The sequence below is a fragment of the Gallinula chloropus genome, assembly GCF_964237585.1.
Source record: "Gallinula chloropus genome assembly, chromosome: 5".
NCBI classification, from domain to species: domain Eukaryota; kingdom Metazoa; phylum Chordata; class Aves; order Gruiformes; family Rallidae; genus Gallinula; species Gallinula chloropus.
The window spans coordinates 31,733,454-31,757,633 of record NC_140090.1 but is presented as its reverse complement, the minus strand read 5'-3'; the positions used below and the strand labels follow the sequence as shown (position 1 = coordinate 31,757,633).

Here is a 24,180-nt window from a genome sequence, read left to right as displayed (position 1 = left end):
CTTCAAAAGCATATGAAGCAGCAGAAGGAAACGGACAGCTTCTGCAGCTTGAGGAGGCCAAACTTTGTGCCTTTGGAAGCCACCCTATATAAGCAAAATTAAGAAGGGATGGGGAGAGGGGAATGTTACACACCGGTGGCAGAAGCCTGATGAAAAGCATTTTTTTCTCGTTTTTCAGGCTTTAATGAGCTTTAGAGAGTCATAGAAATTGATACATTAATGTATTCACATGGATTAAGCTTTTGCTCTGTTGGCAAAGTGGTGAGATCACACAATATACTTGATGGGTGAATTCATGAGAGAAACTGGAGTAGTTCTTATTTAACACAGAGCTGTCCCACTGAGTTCATCCTCTTCTTCTGTTTGATGACTTTCCAGCCTGCATTTTTTAAATTGGTGCTGTTTTAAAGCACTTACCTTGTTAGGTAGTTCATCTTACAAAATTTCAGGAATTCTTGAACCTCTTCATAGTCATTATCATATGCTTTCAGACAGGAATATCAATCTGCATCAGCTCCCCTCCTCCTACCCCCCAATCTTCTACCACATACAGAAAAATACAAATAAAAAATTTGGAGAAAATGTTCTTCTCTGAACATCACTGAACTGCAGACCTGACAGTTCAAGTTCAGTACTTTTCACAGAAGTTGGTCCTCAAGTGAGAAACTGTTCCAGTTGGTCTCAAAGCAGAGGATCCCAGTTGGCATGAGCATGCTGAACAGGCATTCATGGCCAGCCGTGCTGCTCCCAGCCTCAAACAGTTGCCAGTAGCCTGAAGGGCACATGCAGGAGTGGGAGTGAGCATCTAAGATCAACTGTATGCCAGCAGACTTTCATAGATGCTGTGCAAGAACAAGGCTGTGTCACAGTGATATGGCTTAGATGTGGCAGTGGTTTAGGTGAGACAGTTTTAAGAACGGATTTTGGGTTGGATCTGAAAGGAGAGTTCAAAGAACCAAGCTTCTTGATGGCTATAGACAGGCCATGGGGCTGATGGTGAAGGCCAGAAATAAAAGGAATTGAAGTAGGACTTACGATTCTTCATCTTGTGAATACAGGTCGCCAAGTTATTTTTGGGTCCTGATTTGGGGTAATATATAAGGTTCAGAAAAGGAGAAACACACCAGTTTCTTGAAAAGGGTTATAATTCAGGAGAGAAGGGGTATAAGAGCTTGCTTTATTTCTGGAATATCAAGGGACGTGATAAAGATTGGTTCAAAAAATTAGGTCATTAGTAGTGTAAGTGATCTGGTTAAGTTTAATCCTGTGCTTAAGTCACTATTTAATGATGATGAGAGGCCTTCCCTGATTTATCTTAATGGTTTTCCTTTAAGAATGAATTTTCTCTCCCAAGTCTTGATAAAGTTGCATTGAGATTATTTTCAGCCACTTTTCTCTCTGTGGCTCATATTTGGGAAGATAATGCATCTGAGAAATATCCTCTTCAGCTGAGAGGAGACATGATGTTTCTTTGGTGCAGTAACTTGAATACCACAGAACAAACACAGGGTTTGCATTTGTTCCTAGCAGCTATTCTTTAAAATGGTAAGCACCCCATCTAAGGGGGGAATTAATAAGATGAACTAGAATGAAATAAGCCTTTCTCCTTTGGCCCTGCCTCAGGCAAACGAGCGTTTCTCAGCACACGCTGTGATTGGAGCCACAAGGACACAGAAAACCTGTGCCATGTCTCCTAGGCCATGCTTAAATTCAGCAGACTAACTACTGGAAAGAGGAGAAGGCATTTCCCAGGTGGGGGCCTGTTCAGGCTTCTGTGGACATTTGGTTTTGACTAGTTGGACTGATAAGACAAATTGGAATGTGAGTCCACTAAAAATGTTTTTTTAAAGCATAGTTAACTGAAAATTAACTTGCAGGTCAAGATATTTAATGCAAAGACATTAGTGATGGGCATCTATCTCAGTACTAGTGTTTCTCTTCCTCTGCAACAGAAGACATGCATAGATTTGATGTTTGTTCATCCCACATATGTATTTTCCTTGCCTTTTTTTGCTTAAGCCTAAATACCACTTCTGAGTTCTTTTGTATTCAAATCAACAAAAAGAAAAAAAATGTACCTTAGTGCAGTTAAACCTGCAGTTTACTTTCTTCCTTTGTCCAGGGAATTTGCTTCTCAAACTTCCACTTTCTGGATATAGTATGAGAACCCTGACTTGTCTCCGTTTCTTTACCTTTTCGTTCCAAACAGTACTGACCATGTTATACAAGACAACATTCTCACTGTCCTTTGCGTAACATCCAAGTCCCCTATTTGGAATCAACTTTCAACCAGTCTGTTAAATGCTAGTGATCTTTGTTAAAGATTTCCAATAGCAGCACTGGGGCATTAACTGGCTCTTACTACTCTGCTTATTTAGAGAATATGCCAGCTAATTGCTAGAGGAAGTATGTCTAACAGCACGAAAAGATGTAGTTGTTAATTCCAGCTATTGTGAGTGGACATGGGAGAATGTTTTTTTCCAGGTGTACAGCTTTCCAGTTATTGAAATTCAGGACCTTGGATTTGACCATGATCTCTGCTTGACATTCCTATATCCCATTGCTGCTTTTTTTCCAAGGATCACTGTACTGTATTTGTGGTGATAGTTGTCTATTCAGCAACAGCTGGGAGACGGTGGTACAAGTGAACAGCGATGTACAAGTGAGACAGAAGATGGCAGGAAATTGTATGACTGGAGGGAAAGGGGTAATAGGGTTTCATTTCCCCGTATCAGAAGGAAAAACAAAATTGAGTCCAGACAACTGGGCTTCTTTAGTTACAAGATCATGACAAAATAACAGCATCATGGCACTGTAAATCAATAATGCAGCTTCATCTAAAATTCTGTACATCTTTGGTGCAGTTGTCTAGATGCTGAACAACAATAGGAGACTACAAAGACAACTCAATTATCATGAGGACAAATCTGTTTTAAATGTTGTATCTAATAAATCGAAAGAAGTCGTGATATAGAGACATCAAATGATGAGTGGTATGTCATTGATAAATTAGGCACTCTTTTCACTCTCCCATGATAGAAGACTGAGGATACAGCCAAAGAAATGGAAATGCAGATGCTTAAGTTGTTTCACAGTCAGGTCTCTAGTTTGTTTTATAGATGAAATACTTTCAGCTAAACGTAATTCATCAACTGTGAGCACTTGTGTGGTGAAAGTTGTGCTCATACAGTTGTGGGGATTTTTTATGCAGTACATTTTTGGGCCTGTGGCCAAAACATGTTTGTTCCAGAAGTGCAGAGTGGCTTCTACTCCCCTCAGCTTGCAAAGGTAGTTTTTAAACAATGAGTTATCCCGTTAAGAAGTGGAAACAATACATGTGATCAGTTGCAGTTAATGATGATAAGCAGAATGTTCATTGTAATGAATACTTGATTGTGTTTGACTCCTGGGTAACCCGCAAGCCGGAGTTTTTCCCTACAAATTCTTTGGTGGACAATAACCAATACATTTGGGAGAAGGTGTGGTTGAACCAGGCACAGTTTGGAATCAAAATAGGGTTAAGTTCATTGACACACCCTAGAGTAGTTTGGGGTTTTTATCAGCACCCTTTAGTTTTTACTCATGCAGTGATACTGGTTTCTCCTGGCATCTCTTGTGGTTTTAGTGAGATGAGTGACAGACTTCATCTTCATTCTACAGCCTTCTATGCTGCTGCAGGCTTAATTTTTATCTTATCACCTTTAAAAAATTAAGTTCTTCTTCAGACTTACTTTTTTATGGCAAGATGATCACAGGCAGAATTTGTAGGGTATCTGTGTTCATTTTGGCCACTAGGTAAAATTAGTACCAGTGGTTTAATACTGCACGTATTTGAATGAGTGACTATAACCTTAGGACATGGAGTGGTGGGGGTAGGGAGAAAAGAAGTCAAAGCCTTTGTGTGGAGAACAAAGCTTTGCTGTATCTGAACAAGAAAGCAGAGAAATTTTTCCCTGCATTGTCACACAAAAATTAACAGGCTGGCAATATAAACACCCATCACAAATAATTCTTCTAAAAATAGAGTATAAACATCTGTGGTGAGGAGTCAATGTGTGAAAGGCAAGAAATATGCAAGGAGGAAAAAGTTTTTGGAATCTGGTCTGTTTATGTTATTTGTACAACTTGAAGCTACGTGGCTGTACTAGCCAGCAAAATAAAAGTACTTCATGGTTTTAAGCACTATTCTAGCAATTTTCTCTGACCTTATCCAGGAAAATGTATTTCTCTATCTGATTGCTCCGGAATTACTGCTTTTAAGATTCAAGAAACAGAAGTGATTGCCAGGTCTTCACTGAGACCTTATAAAGAAAGTTTCTGGCGTGTAATTCATGAGCAATACTATTGAAAGCAGATACGACAGAGCTGTGTAGTGCACGTAATTGACTAAAAATTTCAGTCACTTAGTTCTGATATTTATTTATAAAGTGGCACTAAGGAAAGGTTTTTAATATGTTCAGTCTCGTTTCCCAAGCTGATGAGTCTGTCCTGTAGAAACAGGATGAAACCTTCCCTATCCTTAACCCTTGTCCTTCAGCTGCCAGGGCCATGTTTTGTGAGTGTGTTGGACTGTCTTGCTTTTTCCTGTATTGGTTAGTCACTCTCTTGGCATGAAGTTAGCAGTGGGGTCCTGGAGGGTTAGCAGTCTTGCTGACTTGGTTTTTTTACATGCCATCTAGTATTACCTCTGCTGAAAATAACCAGTAACCAAAAGCCACAAGGTATGAGAGTTGAAAATACTTTCTTAAATTATTCGTTAAGCTTAAACGCAGCTATAACTAATGAGTTGGATTTCTAATACTGTTTTCAAAATCCACAAAAAACTAGTGGCAACAGATCTTGGCAAAGGCGGGCCGAAGTTCAACTTCTCTGAATATCACCACTTCCCAGCTCCTGATCATGGTATTTTGCTTCCTGTCAGTTTTGCTGTGCCAAGTAGAACAGGGAAGAGCTGCTTCTTGAGGTTTGTGGCAGAGGTTTTTGCTTAATTAACTGGCAGAGAGGTTGCCCAAGAGTGACAGACAGTGCCTCCTTCAGTTCCCAAGTGAGCGGTCTTAATTTCCTGCAAAATACAGGGGAGCATATTCCTATTTCTCTGTCCACACAACTCTTCCTGATGCTAATGAGAGCTGGGTGCTTGTATCAAAGGGGAAATTGCTATCAGTATGCCAGGGCTGCATCCCAGATCAGTGAACGGTGGAATTGCATCATTTCACTGGTCCATTTTTTGATGCACCGTGTCTTTCGGCAACTTCATTGGGGATTTTTTCTGTTGCTATAGCTATCCTAAGCCAAGTTTTCCTAAGAAAACCACAGAATAATGTAGTATCAATTTTGTCAGTATGCCACATAAAATGCTCTAAAGCTGGGATTTCTGGAAAATAGCAGAGAGAATTTTGGCAGGTCAAGCTGGTTCTTTAGGCTTGCTCAAAAATAGTGGTGAATTTGTTTCACGGACAGCTGTTTGTCTGAAAGCTTCCTTTAGTACAATGTGAAAGTGATTCAACCCCCTAATCCATCACTGGAAATCTCTACTACCATCCAAGACACTTAAAGGAATCACATTTACAGTTCTAATTGATAGCCACTGTTTTGACAGGCAAACAGATTTCTCCTCCCAGTGGCTTCATGCAATTGGCCTCCAGCAGACCTTACCATTAGCACAATTCTACTGAAAAGAATATACAAGCTAATAATAAATCTTTAGGGAAGGATGTTAACCACAAACTACTATGTCTAATTAGTAATGTACAATAGCCAAGGCCAGGGAGGGAAGGTATTATTTATCAGAAGGACTGATTTTGACAGTTTAAAAATGTAAAACCATCTATTATTTATTATGCCGAAACACTTCTTTCAAAATACAGTGTCTGTAGAACTCTGCTCTTATTTTGGCGGTGTTTTGAGCCTGACTGCTTTGGAAAAATGTCAGCCATAGTAGATGCACAGAGGTGGAATTTGTGATGCTTTAGCATTAGAAGGTAATTGTGGAACCTAAAACCAAGTCATCTTCAGCTTTCTCTTTGCCTTTGCAACCTGCCTTTCCTATTCAAGGATCATCAGTCTGCCTGTGAAAGAGCCTCTTCGCTGTGTACTCTCTCTTAGTTCAGAGTTTCACAAGTGCTGTGAGCAGCGGAGAGCTCAAACACGGGCTAACGCATCCCGCTGAGAGCGAGCTGAAACCATTTTTGGTAGCTCAGCTACTGTAGAGATCTCTGTGTGTCTCTACTGCATATTGCTGTGCAGTGCCTCGGAGCCAAGAGCGCTGGTTCCCGAGCTGCATTCCTTTCACACAGTCTCCAGCGGAAATCTCCAGGAAAGAGGTATTTAGGTGGCAGTGCAGCAGCAGAGCATATGAAAGGAGTGTGGAGCAAGGAGGGGGAGAGTGAGTGTGTTAGGAGAGATGAAGGAAATGAATGAGAAGTTCAAGGAGATGGGGAGAAATAGTCAAGGGAGGAAAAGCATCGTAGCAGACTGGTTGGAAAATGAGGCAGGTAGCTATGCAGTGATAGTGCTGTCATAGCTCAGAGGTGATCACTAGAGAAAGAGAATAGGACCTTTTAAACCAGGCAAGTAATTTTTGCCCTTTGTGCTTCACTGTCTTTGTTTGTAAAATGGGTATGATAAAATATGCTCAACATAATTTGATCGTTAGAGAGTCACTACATTCCCATAGAGAGTAGAGCTTTCGTGAAGCCTGGGGTGTTGTCTCAGTTGAAACATAGGGGAATCCTCTGTATTCCTCCTCTTTTTCAAGGATCATGTTTTTCCTGGAGATCTCATCAGAACCTGCAATGAGCAGTTTCACTTCATGAAAGTCAGATAAGTCCTAACAAATCCCCACTGTGGCATGTAAGGAGAGGCAGGCACATGGTTTAGTTGAGAAGGTGAGTACTGCAATGGTGAGATGATTAGCAAGTCTGACACCTCCAAGTATCATGGCTCTGAGTGCAAATCTAGCAGGTTTTCAGTTTTGTTTTGCAAATGTCATGTATTTAATTCACTTCGTGAGTTTTGTTTCTACAGTTCTGGTAATGTTGTAGTTGTATGTTGTTTTTCCATAACCAAGAGGGCTGAGCAAAAAGGTTTGTAGTGAGAGTGGAAGTTCTCACGTAGTATCTCGGTAGCTGAAATGCAAAGAAAAGCGCCAAATATCATAAAAGTTTTGATACAGGAAAAATGAAAAGCCCTTCCCTGTACAAACATGTATAATAAATAAGTAGTTGATATTTTAGTGACATCTGGGGCCTTGTGGCTAGTGGTAAGGGGAGGAAATGCACAACAGATGAGAAGAAAGCATGAAATGGAAAAGAAAGAAGTTAGCAACCTATTCTTGTCAAGTTTGGCACCAAAAGATCCATGTTTTAGCTCCCTTCAGCTGGTCCTTTCCCTGTCCCAGCTTCAAGTGGCTGTCAGTTACTTGCAGAGGGCCGGTGGGACATGCTGCCTCTCACTTGGCTGCAGAATTTCCAAACGTACATCTGACAGAACCACAAAGTCAGGAAGCCATTATGAAGGGGCAGTTGCCAGTATCCACAGACTACATCCTTCCTTAGAGGAGTAAATTCAGTCACAATCTGCATTTAGCTTTTTCCTGGATGACAGAGAACAAGAAATTCCTGGAAAACTTAGTAACTAGCCTAAACCAACGACTTTGTTCTTTCTGTTCTGTTAGTGGACAGATGAGAAAACGAGTAACTATGAAATGGGAATTAAAGCAGAGTCAAGGGCTCAATGCTTTCATTCTTTTCCCTGGATTTGAGAGTGGAGTTGCCATGCCCAAGACATGGATCTTACTGTCTTGTTCCCCTGGGTTTGGCAGGTTGGCATTTGCAAACCTCATACAGAAGCAGGCATAGCTATGTTTCTGTGCGCTGTCTGGGAGAGAACTGCTAGTCACTTCAGGAGAAATTACTTGCCTGTAGGGTGGCACCAACAGGGGAAGATGGGCTGATGCTTTGTGAAATTAAGGAAAAATAAGAATACATGGCAATAATTCCTTACTTGGGTGGAGGGTCATTGCACAGTCTGGAGGCAAGAAGACAGGGCATGTTGCAGTGGACAGACTATAAACCATTTTTTTGTTTGTTTTTCCTTCTTCTGATCAATGTGTAAACCACAATTGTGATCTATTTCTATAGTTTTTCCTTTTGTGATGTATGTGATATGGGATGCAGAATTCTTGTACTGGTGACCAGAAAGGCCATCATTTCATGGAAACAGATGCGCAGCTGACTTTTAAGCATCATGATTTTCCTGGTCAGATAATAATAATAATGGTAACCTCTCTTCATAAACGCTATCTCCAACACTCAGACTACCTCAGCATGTTTTCTAAAAATAAGTTGCTTGAAGTATGAAGGATGACTCTTCACAGCTCTCTTCTGTTGTCTGTATTTACATAACAGTCAATGAGAGTATTTCCACTCCATTGCCTCAGTAGGTGGACTTTGTGATTTTGGAGCAACCACTTCTAACTCAGGTGACCCAAGTCTTAGGGTACTATCATGCTCCTTTTTTTTTTCTTTGTTCATTTCATATGCTGTAGAAGTAAGATTTCACTTATGGTACAGATGGACAGAACTGGCCCACTGGTAAGGATTTCCTAATACCTAATTACCTGAATGAGTTACAGTAATTCACTTCTATCCAAATTATGAGCAAATTCCATATTTGAAAAATAAGGATGTGGGGTCAAAGGCTTAGGAAGATAATGGGGTGGAAAAATTTTAGGGTGTTTTTTTAGATGGCCATTGTTCTGCAGTTTTTAGGCAGAAGAGCAGCTGCTTACATTTCACATGGCAAACACCTTCTGGTCTTTTTTCTGATACTGAAACACAGACAATATCTGAGGCAGTGGTACCAGCAATGAAGATTTTCTTTTATTGCCATCCACATGGTTGATACTTTCAGAGTAAATTTCACTGTGTAATTTAGGGTTTCTGTTTGACATTTCATTTCTGTGTGTGACCCTCTCCATTGAAGATTATAGAGTATTTACCTGTGAGGTGTTTCAGCAAGCAGCTTCTCAGATTCGGTGCTGGGAATTCTTTCATTAGCCCTTAAGTCTGTGAACAATGTGATGATCCAAGCATTAATATAATTGTAATTAGCCGCCTTTTCTCAGCTTTGTTTGCTTTGTTTTACTGATGCCTACAAGTTACATAGTGAGCAGCATGTACAGGGTAGGCATTAAAGGCAGTTCCCCACTGTAGCAAGCTTCATGGCAAATTTATTTTCCTTTTAGCAAAACTTGGGGGGGGGGGGGGAATTTGCACTGTTGATTTATTTTGAATGAACTCCTGGAAGGCTTCCTAAGTATGCCGGGTGGAAAGCTCCTTGAAGTGCTGGGGGTTAATACTCTCTGCTCTTAATTTCAAATTCCAGCTAAATATGGTTTCAGCTTTGATCCTATCTGGACTAATTCTTTGTCACTGTACTAATTAATTCAGCATGCTGCAGAAAGGATGCTAATTTGGGCATCAAAGAAATAAACGGGTGGGGGGAGGTTGTGTTTAATCAGAGTTGTTAAAAAGATAAGTTTTACAGAATCACAGAATCACAGAATCTTAGGGGTTGGAAGGGACCTCAAGAGATCATCGGGTCCAACCCCCCTGCCAAAGCAGGCTCCCTATCTCATATTACACAGATAGGCATCCAGACGAGACTTGAATATCTCCAGAGAAGGAGACTCAACCACCTCCCTGGGCAGCCTATTCCACTGCTCCGTCACCCTCACTGTGAAAAAGTTCTTCCGCATGTTGGTGCGGAACTTCCTATGCTCCAGCTTACAGCCATTGCCCCTAGTCCTGTCCCCACAGACCACTGAAAAGGGGCTGGCCAAATCCCCCTGCGTCCCAAGTCTAAGATATTTATAAACACTAATTAGGTCTCCCCTAAGCCTTCTTTTCTCCAGGCTGAACAGACCCAGCTTACTCAGCCTTTCCTCATATGGGAGATGTTCCAGGCCCTTAATCATCTTCGTGGCCCTTCTCTGGACTCTCTCCAGGAGATCCCTGTCTTTTTTATACCATGGAGCCCAGAACTGGACACAGTACTCCAGGTGGGGCCTGACCAACGCAGAGTAGAGGGGGAGGATCACTTCCTTCGACCTGCTGGACATACTCTTCCTGATGCATCCCAGGACCCCATTGGCTCACTTCGCCACCAGTGCGCACTGCTGGCTCATAGCCAACCTGTCATCAACCAGGACCCCCAGGTCCTTCTCCACAGAGCTCCTTTCCAGCAGGTCATCCCCCAGCCTGTACTGATACAGTCGGTTGTTCCTCCCCAGGTGCAAGACTTTACACTTGCTCTTGTTGAACCTCATCTGGTTTCTCCCAGCCCAGCTCTCCAGCCTGTCAAGGTCTCGCTGGATGGCAGCGCAGTGTTCCTGCGTGTCAGCCAATCCTCCCAGCTTTGTATCATCGGCGTACTTGCTGAGGGTGGATGCTATACCCTCATCAAGATCGTCAATGAAGATATTAAACAGGACTGGACCCAACACCGAGCCCTGGGGAACACCGCTAGTCACAGGCCTCCATTCAGATTCTACTCCACTGATCACAACCCTCTGAGCCCGGTCCGACAGCCAGTTCTCGACCCACCTCACTGTCCACTCATCTAACCCTTGTTCCCTCAGCTTCTCTATCAGGATGTCGTGGGAGACAGTGTCGAAAGCTTTGCTAAAGTCAAGGTAGACGACATCCACTGCTCTCCCTCCGTCCACCCAGTTGGTGATGACATCATAGAAGGCTATGAGATTGGTCGAGCACGATTTCCCCTTGGTGAATCCATGCTGACTACTCCTCATAACCTTCTTCTCTTCCAGTTGTTTGGAGATGGCATCCAAAACAAACTGTTCCATCACCTTTCCAGGGACAGAAGTGAGGCTGACTGGCCTGTAGTTACTGGGATCCTCCTTCTTGCCTTTTTTAAAGACTGGAGTCACATTGGCTATTCTCCAATCTTCAGGCACTTCTCCTGTAGTCCAGGACCTATTGAAGATGATAGAGAGTGGCTCCGCAATCACCTCCGCTAGTTCTCTCAGCACACGTGGGTGTATCCCATCTGGACCCATGGATTTGTGTGCATCCAATCCTTTGAGTCGCTCCTGGACTACCCCTACCTCAACTAGAGGTGAGCCGTTCATTCCCCAACCACTGCTACCTTCGTCTAGTATCTGTGGGTCCCGAGAAGCCTTCGGAGTAAAGACCGAGGCAAAGAAGGCATTCAGTATCTCCACCTTCTCATCATCTCCCGTTACCAAGATACCCGCCTCATTTAACAAGGGACCTACATTATCCCTGGTTATCCTTTTACTATTCACATACCTGAAAAAACTCTTTTTATTATCTTTTATGTCCCTTGCCAGCTTAATTTCTAAGCAGGCTTTAGCCCTCCTAGTTGCATCCCTGCAGGCCCTGGCAACATCCTTATATTCATCCCATGATCCCAGACCCTGTTTCCACAGTTTATAGGTCTTCTGCTTCCCTTTGAGTTTACTTAAAAGCTCCCTGCTTATCCACGCAGGTCTTCTACCTCTCCTTCCCGATTTCTTACTCAAAGGGATGCACCTATACTGTGCTTGGAAGAAGTGCTGTTTGAATGTTAGCCAGCTCTCGCAGGCTCCCATTCCTTCAAACAGAGCAGCCCAAGGGATAGCCCCTATTTGATTTCGGAGGAGATCAAAGTTAGCTCTTCCAAAATTCAGGGTAGCTGTCCTACTTTTTGGCTTGCCTCTTCCACTCAGGATCTTGAACTCGATCATTTCATGGTCACTTTGTCCTAAGCTGCCCCCGACCTTCACCTCCCTAACGAGCCCATCCTTGTTAGTGAAAACAAGGTCCAGCACCCGCCCTCTCCTCGTAGGTTCCTGCACCATCTGTATCAGGAAGTTGTCTTCCATATGCTGCAGAAATTGCCTGGACTGCATACGACTGGCCGTATTGCTTGCCCAGCAAATATCTGGGTAATTGAAATCCCCCATAATGACCAGCGCCTGCGATCTTGAAGCTACTTCCAATTGCTTGAAAAATGCACTGTCAACCCACTCCTCTTGATCAGGGGGCCTGTAGTACACGCCCACGACTACATCACACATACTGGCCTGCCTTTTAATTCTTACCCACAAGCTCTCGACAAGTGGTTCGTCCCTACCCAGCTGGAGGTCAATACACTCTAGGTGCTCTCTAACATAAAGAGCAACTCCTCCACCTCGTCTCCCTAGCCTATCTTTCCTAAAAAGCACGTAGCCATCCATGGTAGCATGCCAGTCATCCAGGCTGTCCCACCACGTCTCAGTGATTGCAATGAGATCGTGGCCCTGTGACCGCACAAAGATCTCCAATTCTTCTTGTTTGTTCCCCATGCTACGTGCGTTTGTATAAAGGCATTTTAGTGGGGCAGCAGATGCAGATATCCCCAATAGCTCACAGCGAGTTTTTCGATAGGGGATGGGCAAAAGCGGCTCCACTGAGGAGTTCACGGGGTAATCCACAGAGTTATCCCTACTCTCATGTGGAGCAACATCCCCAAGTCTGCCATTGTGTTGTTGGCATTTATTTATTTCCTCCATCAACTCGTGCTGTGACTCCCAAAGCACCTGCCTTACCCCAGCGGCCTTTGTAATATCCCCTTCCCCCTTCCTAACTAGTTTAAAGCCCTATCAATGAGCCCTGCCATCTCCTGAGCTAGGATCCGCTTTCCTCTATGGGACAGGCGAGCCCCATTAGCAGTACTCATGTCCGGAGCAGAGTACACCATCCCCTGGTCAAAAAACCCAAACTTCTTGTGCAGGCACCAGCCTTTCAACCACTGATTCAATTCATGTGTTCTCCTGACCCACTCTGAACCCCACCTCCCACAAGTGGGGATGGAAGAAAATATTATTTGGGCACCCGTCCCCCCAACAAAGCGCCCTAGGTCACGGAATTCACTCTTGATAGTGCGCAGGCTACACTTTGTGATTGCATCCCTGCCTGCTTGAACTATCAACAGTGGGTAATAATCAGAGTGACTCACCAGCCCTGGGAGCCTTCTGGTAATATCCCTGACCCTGGCTCCAGGAAGGCAGCACACCTCCCTACGTGTAGGGTCTGGTCTACATATGGGGCCCTCCGTCCCACTGAGGAGGGAATCCCCAACCACAACTACCCTTCTTTCTTCTTGCTTTGCTGAGGCAGTCACAAGGCGTGCAGATACTCGCCTCGCTCTGGGCTTTCGCTTCCTCTGAGGTAGAGGGACTGTATTCATCTCCTCACATACCTCCTCTTCAACTTCCAGGGCTCCAAACCTATTGCATATGGGGACCTGGGGGAGCGGGGTAGGTAGGCGGGGGGAGTGCCTATGGCAGCGAGTAGGGACTGCCTTCCAGACCTCCACAGGGTTTGGGTCACTCCCATTTACCTGGCTAGGGCTGGGCAGGGGGACCGCCTTCAGTAGTGTGGAATCTACCTGGCACTCTTCCCTGTTTTACTCCCATTAGATTGGATCTGAAAGCTCAGTCATTTTAGTCTAGCTCCAGCAGCCTGATTCAGTGCATTTTTTTAAAAAATACAAAACCAGCACTTGTTAACTTAATAGTGATACAACAGGAGCCACTGACATTGTTGGTTTCTTTATGTTTGTATTTTCTACATAATCTCTTTTCCTGCTGACCATAGCCACTCCGATTGCAGTGTTAGAATAATGTAGATTATCTCCCTAAATAATTTGAAGATGGCTAAATATGAGGATAAGTTTCTGAAGTTTAGCTACATTTGTGAAAAACAAGAATTGCAACTCAGGACATTGTAACAAATTGCTGTGTGCCGCCAATTATATAATAAATCACTGGTTAGGTCATTTTTCCCTTTTCATGGAAGCAATTTTTGATTGCCTGAGCTGCCTTGTTTGCTGGTGTTGCCACCTGCCTCTTGCTTTTTTCCTTTTCTTTACTTTTCCAAATCTTTTTCTTTTTTTCTTTACTTGTATGAATCTCTTTCCAGCTTGTCAAATCATATTGGTGGTGTACACAGTGCTGCCCAGCCCAGCAGTGGTGTTCCCATTTTACACCTTTATTTCCCCAGAGCTGGAGGCACCTGCCCTGCAGAGAGCAGAAGGCGCTGATGTGGTCCCCTCCTGTGTTCATCGTCTTACCAGGCTGCTTCTTGCACCCTGCCAAAGCAGGGAGGATGGGGCAAAACCTGCTCCTGGGCAAGGCTTGTCCTGAGGAGGGCTCGCTGCAGGAGGTCCTGTACGCTGAGGCATCTGGGACTGCATCATGCACAGAGGGAGTGGGATCCACTGGGGGCAGGGGGCTGGCAGCAGGGTGAAGAAGAAGGACACTCACTCGTCCTGATTTGTCGGTCCACACACAGAGCTGCCCTTTTGCCAGAAGTTTAACTTGTGTCCTGAAAGTACCAAGGTGTGTACTTTCACCTCCTGGGATATTGGTGAAGATTTGAAGAGTGTTGCCCAGCCCTTGCTGTTCTCAAAATGTGTTTTACCAAAACATGTTGCTCTTTCTGTAGTTTTTTCAGCTGTTGCAAAACTCTTGGTCCCACTGGTGTAATAATAGCATACTTCTGCCCCATAAGTAAACATTTAATAACAAACCTTTTAGGTATTTAGAGAAACACTAAAAATGTAAAAGCAGTATTTCATTAATGCTGCTATTAACATAAATGTAAAATGAGCCTGGCCTGTAATCACCAGCAAGCCTGACTCACTAAGGATCTTTACCGCAATGTTTAATACTCTGTAAAAGTGTATGTATGAAAGTGATTAATCAAAGCACAGCGCTGCTTCTAGAGTATTTCTTCTGCTGTAAAGCTGAGTGATAAAATAACTTAAAACGCACGGCAGTAGTGGCAGTTAATAAGCTTTTTATAGTCCCTATGTGGACCTGAAAATCATACCTTATTAGTATCTTTATCTTTCTTGCTCACTCATTCATTCTTACTCACATTTAAATTTAATTTTAAGGGTTATTTCTAGTCTTTCATAAGGGAGCTGCTTTAATAATCTCGGCATTTTTCCCCATTTGCTGTGAAATGACTAGGAGTCAGAGCTTTTGTTATATGTACTTTACAAATCACTCTGGTTTTTTACAGATCATTTCTGGAGATGTCGAGATTTTATGACATTGTTAGGCTTTGTGTCTTGCTTGACTGTGTCATAGGCCCTCTTGAATTATTTCCCCACAGATGTTTGTGGTTTGTTATGTACCCTGTTTGCTGCAGTGACACCTACCGACATAGGGCAACCGAATTAACTAAGAAATCCAAATTGCTGCATTTAGTCAGCAAACTGCTTACAGTTCCACCCACCAGATGTTTATCCTGCTTAGAAGGCTGGGATTTTATAGACCTGCCTGCTTTTTAATCCTTGAAGCAAATGTCAACACATTTGAGATCTGGAAGCCCACGGCTCCACACGAAAACGAAGTGTTGCCATGACCACAGCTTTTCAGTCTTGCGTGTAAGATGTTTAGCCCAAGTATAACACAGAGGGTCTATAGGAGGTTTATTTTAATTCTTACCCTTTGAAAGCCTTTGGAAAGAGGCATACATAAGCTTTTTAATGCTATAGCCAATAGAATGGTAGTAAACACTGCAAGAAGACAACACGCATTTGGTGTTCAGAGCCTTCATTTATGTCAGAAATAGTGTGGCCAGCAGGACTAGAGCAGTGGTCGTCACCCTGTGTTTGGCACTGGTGAGGTCACATCTCGAGTGCTGTGTTCAGTTTTGGACCCCATACTAAGGAAGACATTGAGCTTCTGGAGCGTGACCAACGAAAGGTAGTGAAGCTGCTGAAGGGTCTAGAGTACAAGTCTGAGGAGCAGTGGGGAAAACTGGGGTTGTTGAGCTTGGAGATAAGGAGGCTGAGGTGAGACCTTACCACTTGCTACAGCTACCTTGAAGGAGGTTGTAGCCAGGTGGGTGTTGGTCTCTTCTGCCATGTAACAAGTGATAGGACAAGAGGAAATGGCCTCAAGTTGTGCCAGAAGAGGTCTAGATGGGACACTGAGGAACATTTCTTCACAGAAATGTTGGTCATTGGAACAGGGAACAGGCTGCCCAGGTAAGTTGTTGAGTCACCATCCCTGGAGGCGTGTAAAAGACATGCAGATGTGGTGCTTAGGGACATGGGGTTGGCAGTGATAGGTTAGCTGTTGGGCTTGATGATTGATATTAAAGGTCTTTTCCAACCTAAATGATGCTATGATTTAATGCTTCAAAGGGGAAAAATTTTAGTTATCTGCAGGGCACCCTTTGGAGTTAATAGAAACACAATAGTCCCTCACCCTTTCATAGGACATTTTGAACTGTTGCGTATGGGTTTTTCTTATAAGGATGAAGTGCTCTGAGATCTGATTACATAAAGAAAAATCCCTTTATGCTTTTGTTTACAGGAGGACTATGCTCTGAGTAGTTGGAATATTAATTTTCTCAACTGAGAAGTATACTAAGGTTATTAGAGCTTTAACTTCTTTAGCAGTACTTCCCAGGCATTTACAGTGGATAATCAGAGAACTGGAGCAATCACTCAACCTGGGAAAATAGGGATTTATTTCCTTACTGTCATTATGATTACATGTTGCTTCGTTTGACACAAATTGATTATAGATGGGTATGAAACGAGAGAATACAGCTGATCCATTTGTCTGGCAGTTATTTTTCTCCATTTGCCACATAAGATTTTCAGAGTAACAATTCCATCGGATATGAAGTTGAATTGTGCTGCGCACATTAGAGCAAAGCAAACATTTTAAAAATACTTTTTTTCATTAATGTTTTCATTCTTCTGACATTAGTATTAATACAGAAGGCAGATTTTACCACAATCCACTTAGCTGTTGCCTGGAGAATTGGAGACTTAAAATCCTAAAGACATGCAGTTTTCATATAATTTGAATATAGAACTGATTGATTCCATAGTATAACTTTGGCAAGAGATTTTATTCTGTCCTTGTTGAGATCAGTGGAGGCTCTTGCACTGCTATCAATGACAATGTGATCAAACTCAGTTAGGCAGCAAGTACTCTTAGTTCTTTTGTTTAGTTTTGTTCCTGTAAGCAGTAGAGAACGGTTAAGCCTGTAGTGCACAAACCCATGCAGAATTACAACGGATGGAAGTTCATTTTCTCATCAGAAGCTCATGGAAATTAGAACACATCAGTGAGCAGACCATAAATTTTAGGACCAGTTATATAAATTCAGGCAGAGAAGATACTGGTGTGTTTGTGGTTTAATGCTGTCTACTCTATATTGATGATCTTAACATGTTAAACTTTTTGCTGATTTTATTTTTTACCATTTGTGCAGGATTTTTGTTGAGCTGAAAAACGTATTACAATAATAATAAAAGAGAATGGATTTTTATGGTATGGTAGTGTGCAAGAGAAGCCAAAAATCTGAATGTTTCCCTAGCCTTGGGCTATATGCTGTATACTTACTGTAACAGGTAAAAATTGTAACCCTGCACAAATCCCATCTGAAGTCAAAAATAGCAAAAAAAACAAAAGTTGTTTTCATCAAGACCAACTTGCTGTTCCCAATTTATAATTACACTGCAACTTGCCAATTTGATGGCAAAAGCAGCTCTACTAGCAAACAACACTGTTTTTGCTGAGAGTTGTCATATTGGCAGTTATTACAATCAAAATTGTCACTTTATTTTATTTAAAATTTATTTCCCCAGTAAGCAAAAAATAATACCTCGGCTTGAAAGGGACGTATGTTAAAGATTTTTATTTTTTTTTACATTTCTCTTGAGTATGCAACATATCCAGCTTCAACTCCCTGCAGCAATACAAAATGCCCAAGAATAATGTTTTCAAAATCAATACATACTACAGTCGAATATGAGACTCCACAAACCCATAATTGAAACTGTGGGAGAAAAGTAGGCAGCCTGAATATAAACAAAGTACCGGAGTTGGATTATGACCAAGAAGCAAGTGCTAATGCAGCCTCTTGTAAGAAAACTGCCAGGAGACCTTCCCAGCATGTGCAAGTGTTAGAAAGCAGGGGTGTTTCAGGTGCAGCCTGCTGGCGCTCATCCCCAGGTGGTTCATTGTGTGGCTGCCTGACACCTCTGCAGAGAGCAATATATGCAGGGTTTCATCTACTTTCTCTTTTTCACCCGGGTCGTCTTGTATCTGTGAGCCCTTCTTACTTTGTATCTTCTCACTGTGTAGGTACAACCTCTGTCTCTCTGTTGTGCTTCCTGACTGCTGCCTTCCCTGCCATCGCCACCCTCTGACGGGGTTTGTGGCTCCGCGGTCTCTGGGGACGGTGAGAACTCGGAAGGCAGCAGTGGGAGCAGCGCGCTGCTCTGTACTTGGGAGGAGTAAAAGCATGGGAAGTATCTGCTGTCTTTCTGGAAGCACTGAAATGAGTGGGGACCATAAGGAAAGAACTGAAGATTGTTTGTAGGTGAGGTATATGTATATTTTTGATTAAAGGATCCCTCAAAGAATATAGGACACCATCTATCTCTGTTAGACACACCTAAAAAAACCCAGAAGGCGACAACCATGGGCTGAGATACAACTTCCTTCTCCCCAGTGCAGTCCATGGCAGAGCCACAATAAAGCATCTCACATTATTACCCTTCTTATTTACATCACGTTACATCTCTGTCTCTCACACCCATCATTCCCTTTCTAACCAAGTTCTTATTGCCTGCAGACTTGCTGCAGAGCCCCTCAGAGCTTCATACAACTGCAAGCTCAGAATTATTGATTAAATTCACAAAAAATTTAGATCAACTTATGAGCCTGACAGAATATTTGCAAGATTTCTGCTTTCATCAGAGGGAAAACCTAAAGTCAGTGATTTACAGCTTAAGTATGTGCATGGTAATTCAGCTGTTCTACTTGAGGCAGTTTGGGCTGATGTGAAAAATAATAAGGGTAAAAGAAATGCTGCAGATTTTCATGGCAAGGTTTACAGTTTTGAGTCAGAGTAATTAGTTTGCTATATGGTGTATTTCGTGGCTTTTCTTTTGTTGTTATCATGCATGCAAGGGCACATGAATTTGGCTGGTAAAACACAGGTTGATCATTTACTTGTGGAACTGAGAATTTCAACTTGGGGAAGAGGAGGGCAAGTTTTTATACTTTTTGGCCCATAATTCATGAGCGTATTTGACATATTTGACCCCAGTATTCTGTCTAGCTCCATCAGAAATGAACTGTAGTTCCCCAGTTCAGTCACTTTTTACAGGCTGCATAAACCAGACTAATGTTATGCGTATTTGTACACTGTATAGAACAGTGGGACCCCCAAACTGATTGGGGTCTCTGGAGGACTTTCACAGCATAAATATTACATGATAGTGTATTACTAGGCAGAAAGAAAAACCCAGAAGTACCTAAAAAAGAGCTCTTTACAAACTGTCTAGTTTTGTACAGTCAGTGTAAAGTTAAGGTTTTATTATTTCCAACTGCATCCCCATTTAAACAAAGAGCAAATCTTTAAATTAAGGCCAGATTTGAATGAGACAATAGTTACTGATAAGAGCAGAACACGTGGTCCAGTTTGGGTGCTGACACCACAGCAGCTGCAGATTACTTTGAGAGCCATCCTGTGCCAAGAAGATCCTTCAGCCACTTTAAAATATGCCATGTTTATAGTCCAGCCCTGCAGTGCCTTGCATTTCGGGTTTGGTGGGGCTTTTCAACTTTGCTTCAAGCAATAGCTTTTGAAAATATGTGGTCCAAATCAATTTGTAACCAGTCCTTCCTATTGCAGATAGCCCGTTTAGTACTGGTAACATACTTTGCGGTGTGGGGAATTTATGAGTGGCTAAGATAAAAACTCACGGTGTTCTGACTGCCTGAAATTTCTGTGGTTTATGATAGATAAGTGCAGGGTTTTTTTCTTCTAGTAATTATTTCCTTCTGACTCCTTCCTTGTTATCTTAGATTTGGAAAGAAAAAAGAAGATAAAAGTGGGAAAACAGATCAGAAGGGGAATCCAAAGCAAGGCATGCTTAAAGAGGAGGAGCTGGAGAAAATGAAAGATGAACGTGAAAGGTGAGTAAATGGTGGTAGCATCTTTGTTTATCAGATGAAAAACTTCAAAGCAAGGTTGAAGGGACAAACAGACAACCTGGCTGGAGATGTCCCAGACCAGGCCTGCTGGTAGGCAGGTCCAGGCAATGCAGAACTTTAGGACAATCTCCTGGCCACGTCAGGGCTTGTGTGTAACAGGAACTTGTCTGTCTCCTGAAGTGTGCACACTTCACTGTAGTAGCTGCTATTCAGATCCCAACTTCTCTGAAGCTGGTAAAGATCACTTCCTTCAAAACCTGTTTCACCTCTACCCATTCCCAAGACCGGCTGACTTAGGAATTTTTTCTCTAAAGCAAGAACCTCTTTCCTTCTCTCCTAACAGCCTCTGCTGTGTTTTCCAGCTTTGCAAACCTCAAATAGTAGTTTTTGTAGTTGGGTATGTTCTGTTCTGCACAGCACTTCCTGTGTTGCAGCCACGTGTTGCAGGAATATCTACTCAACAAGTGCTGAGTATGCCCAGAGACACCAGGAAGAAAGCTGGTTCAGATGGTTGCAATCAGTCTGAAGAGCCAGGGCTCAGCAAGCAGTGGGGTGGGTGAGATGGACAAGGCAAGAAGCTGCCTATATGCCAGCTGTGTCCTGCCGTATTTCTGAGGTAAGGCTCCAAGACTGAAGTGAAAGTACCACCGATGTGAATAAGCCCATTTCTCCTTTTTCATGCCCAATCTTATTAACCTCATTGTCTTTCCAGATGAAGAGAATTTATAGTTTTCTGCTTTCCCCCATGTCAGCCCGTCAAGAGCCAGGGACAGTTTGTAAGTGTTGATGAGGCTCAGTAAACTCCTCTCTCCCCAACTCATCCAGATGTACTCATCATGTGCTGAAGAACATGTTGGTTCCTTCAACTTCTCTGCTGTCAGTGAAGTTAGAACCCATGCATGCTAGCTCTCATGAGGTGTCTGCAGTTGCTGGAAAACTTTCCAGGTTGTGGTAATATGGGTTGTCAGGGTATGGGGAAAGCTTTCAGAGGTCTCTTCACTAGAGCATCCTGCTCCTGGGTGGTGGAATGGAAGCATATATGGCTCCATTTGGATAGGCCGGGTTTTTGCACACAGACCAGGACCCAGGGAAAAGACACTGTGCTTGTCATTCAAATCATGCCATGCAGTGCATGGTATATGTGGTAGCTAATGTGTTTGATAGGGAAAATTAATAAATCCAAACCCCAACCTGTCTGCTGCTAAATATTTACTGGTTCAAAAGCTAGTAAGGTATCCGGTTGCTACAGTGCTGCTACTGGATATGCTTAGCCAGTGTTTAAGTATTTAGTTCATCTGAGTTAAGTGGTGTCAGGAGAAACTTTGTACCATTTGTTTTAAAATTTCTGCACCGTGTCCTTGATTTTGCCAGACTGATGAGTGCCTTTATTTTAAACTGCTGACTCCCAATTTGGATACTGGCAATTTGAGAGGTATGTGTCCTTCATTTTAAAGAAGCCAGTGTCTTTTATTAGGATCCTGGCAAGCTAAGAAGCATGTATCCCATCTGTTAAAGGGCCAGTGTCATTTACTAAAATGTTGGCAGGCTGCAAGGAATAAACCCTTCTGTCTAGAGGTCTAACGTTCCAATTGGACACAAGATAATTGTTCTTAATATTTCTTCAGCGTCGTATGCTTTTTTTTTTAAATTAGAGTCACTGATTGACAGTAACTTGGTAAGGCTGCATTAGAAACTGGCAGCTCAATGTCTTCATCATTCTGGTTTCTCTAGTAATGATTTCAGTTTTGACCTGGAAGAGTTTGCAGCTGAAATGGAGAACAGCAGGTGTGTTGAGACGTGGATGAACCAAGATGATATTTTTAACTCACTTACTTGATTCTTCTTCTATAATGCACAAGAATAGAAATATCACACTTTTTTATCAGAGAACATATCTTATGTGTTTGGGGGTTAAAATTTAAAAAATGGAAGAGGACTGAGGAAATTTTCCCTTTGTGATCTTCAAAGTAATGCAACACACACTGTAAAAACAAGCAATTCACTTCAGCTTTCTAAATTAAGAGCATGGTTGTGTGTTTGTCCACATAAGACTGTCTACAGGCTGACTATTGAACCCTTCTTGAACTGATCATAAAATAGAAGAAACTGTATCTTTCCTAGAGGAAAATTACACGAGGAAGCTGGTTTTCCTGTGTGGGTAAGAACTGCTTGGGAAATTGATTAAAATCAGTAGAAGGAAACATTACCTGTCTTGAAGGTAATTCAGTCCTTTCCTTAGCTGTTGACTGTTCACCTAGTGATGATGCACAGTAAGACAGTAAAGACATGTTTTATAGCTCTGTCCCAAGATTTAGTAATTCTATAATGTAATTCAAGTCCAAGATTTTAATGCACATATTGGCAAAGAAAACCTTGTGGCACATCCACACCATAGATCTTCTGCTTCTGTGACTTCACTAGCTGCAATCTTGCATGCTTCTCTCATATTTATAAAACTAGGCTTCACTGAAGCTTACTAGAACACAGGCATATTTTCAATTTTTTTTTTTGTTGAGAGTGAAATGGCTATTTGTTAGAACTACTAGGGATGTCATAGTACAACAGTCTACAGAATTGTTGATGGAAATGTAGCATGTTTTGTCCCCTGATACCCATGAAAAAAAATCCTATATTTAGCAGCTTGAACAAAATACAAATTGCTTTTCTGACATTTAACCTTTCTAGCATTAACTTAAACACACACATAATTTTACCTTTCCAAGATCAGCTGTAGAAGTAATTATTGTTCAGATCCTCAATCCAATTATTACAATCTTGAAGTCAGGGTTTTTTCTTAAACTTCAGTTTTCATAAATGCTGACTGTGTAAGTATTTCAAGATCTGTTGCACTAACTGATACTACGATTTTCCATCTGCCAGGTTTCTTTTCAGAGGCCAAGCTGTCCATTTTGGACACTAGTGGGAGAGGTCAGAGCAGTTGATTTTTGGGCTGGGTGTGACAGGATTAATGATCAAGTGCATTTCAGCGTCTTAGCAGCTGTGGACCTCGCATGGTTTTGGATGTTGGTTTTGCATGTAATATATGCTTGGCAGCTCTCCAAAACCAGAATACTGTTCCAAGATCTCAGCTGAGAAATATTTTTCAGTAGGAAATGGATTTCCAGTTTACAGGAGTAGGCCATCCCTCGATGTTCTGCAGAGTTTTTATACTGGTGTCAGGTACATTAGTATTTCACAGAATTCCAGTGGCAGGCCTTCTCTAAAGGATGCAGCCTTCCTCCATAAATTTGGGCAAGACTTACAGATGTGCAGAAATGTCAGATGTGTTCACTGCACAGTTCTGAGCTGGGTGTGCATCACAAACTCAGTGATCTGACACAAAGCATCAGATCTTACGTAGGTGTGCTCCATGAGCATAAGTCCCATCATGCTCAGAATAGGCTGGGTTTCCTGCTTCCACAGAGAAGGAATTGTACGGTGCATGTGCAACAAGTCTGGCACATCCAGAATGTGTTAGAGCTGGTGGGCGTATGCAGACAGGGTATACAGCACTCACTCTGTGGTGCAGATGCTTCCCAGAAAGATTGGACTTGCTTGCACAGTGGTATTCAGCATAGATTCGCCTGGCAACCCCTTTTATGGGCTGCCAAGTTTCAGATTTGAACCTCAGAAAGGGAAAATAAATTCAGTATTTCTCGAGCCTAGTAATTTCTATTTCCATTCCACATTGTCCTGTTCTCAGTTTTCAGTACAACTCTCTGGGCTGCCTTGTCGCTGCGATTCTCTGAAGCAGCTCCACATCCTGCACTGAAATGCTGACATCATTATTTTTTTACTACTTGTATTCCCTAGCAATCCCAACCAAGATCAAGGTCTCATTCTGCCCCTTGCTGTTAGGGAGGCTTGGGCCTGACCCCAGACACTTAGACTTGAGGTAGGAGAGAGAAAATCTCGTGGGCAGGGGTGGGGTGAAGAAAAAGGATCCTGTGGGTGGGAATCTGCCATGCCAGCAGTGCAGCTGCTCGTCCAGGTTCTTGAAAAGTCCGACAGGGTAGGAATTTGTTCCAGACCTGAGCCCCAGGCCTCCCTTCTTTTCAAAGGCAGTACTTTATTATATGACTACTATTTCTGCAAGCTTCAAGCAGGTAACAGGAACTTGGGATGTTAGGCAT

At 42.5% G+C, this 24,180-nt stretch overlaps 1 protein-coding gene across 1 annotated transcript in view; it reads left to right on the top strand.

The window, feature by feature from the left end:
• PARD3B (par-3 family cell polarity regulator beta) overlaps positions 1 to 24,180 on the top strand; it is a gene marked incomplete at its 5' end in the record, with an annotated part of 406,028 nt that overhangs the window by 290,095 nt on the left and 91,753 nt on the right. The window contains one exon of the mRNA XM_084264986.1: positions 19,919 to 20,029. Within this exon, the coding sequence (XP_084121112.1) occupies positions 19,919 to 20,029 (111 nt within the window). The remainder of the gene's footprint in view (positions 1 to 19,918; positions 20,030 to 24,180) is intronic.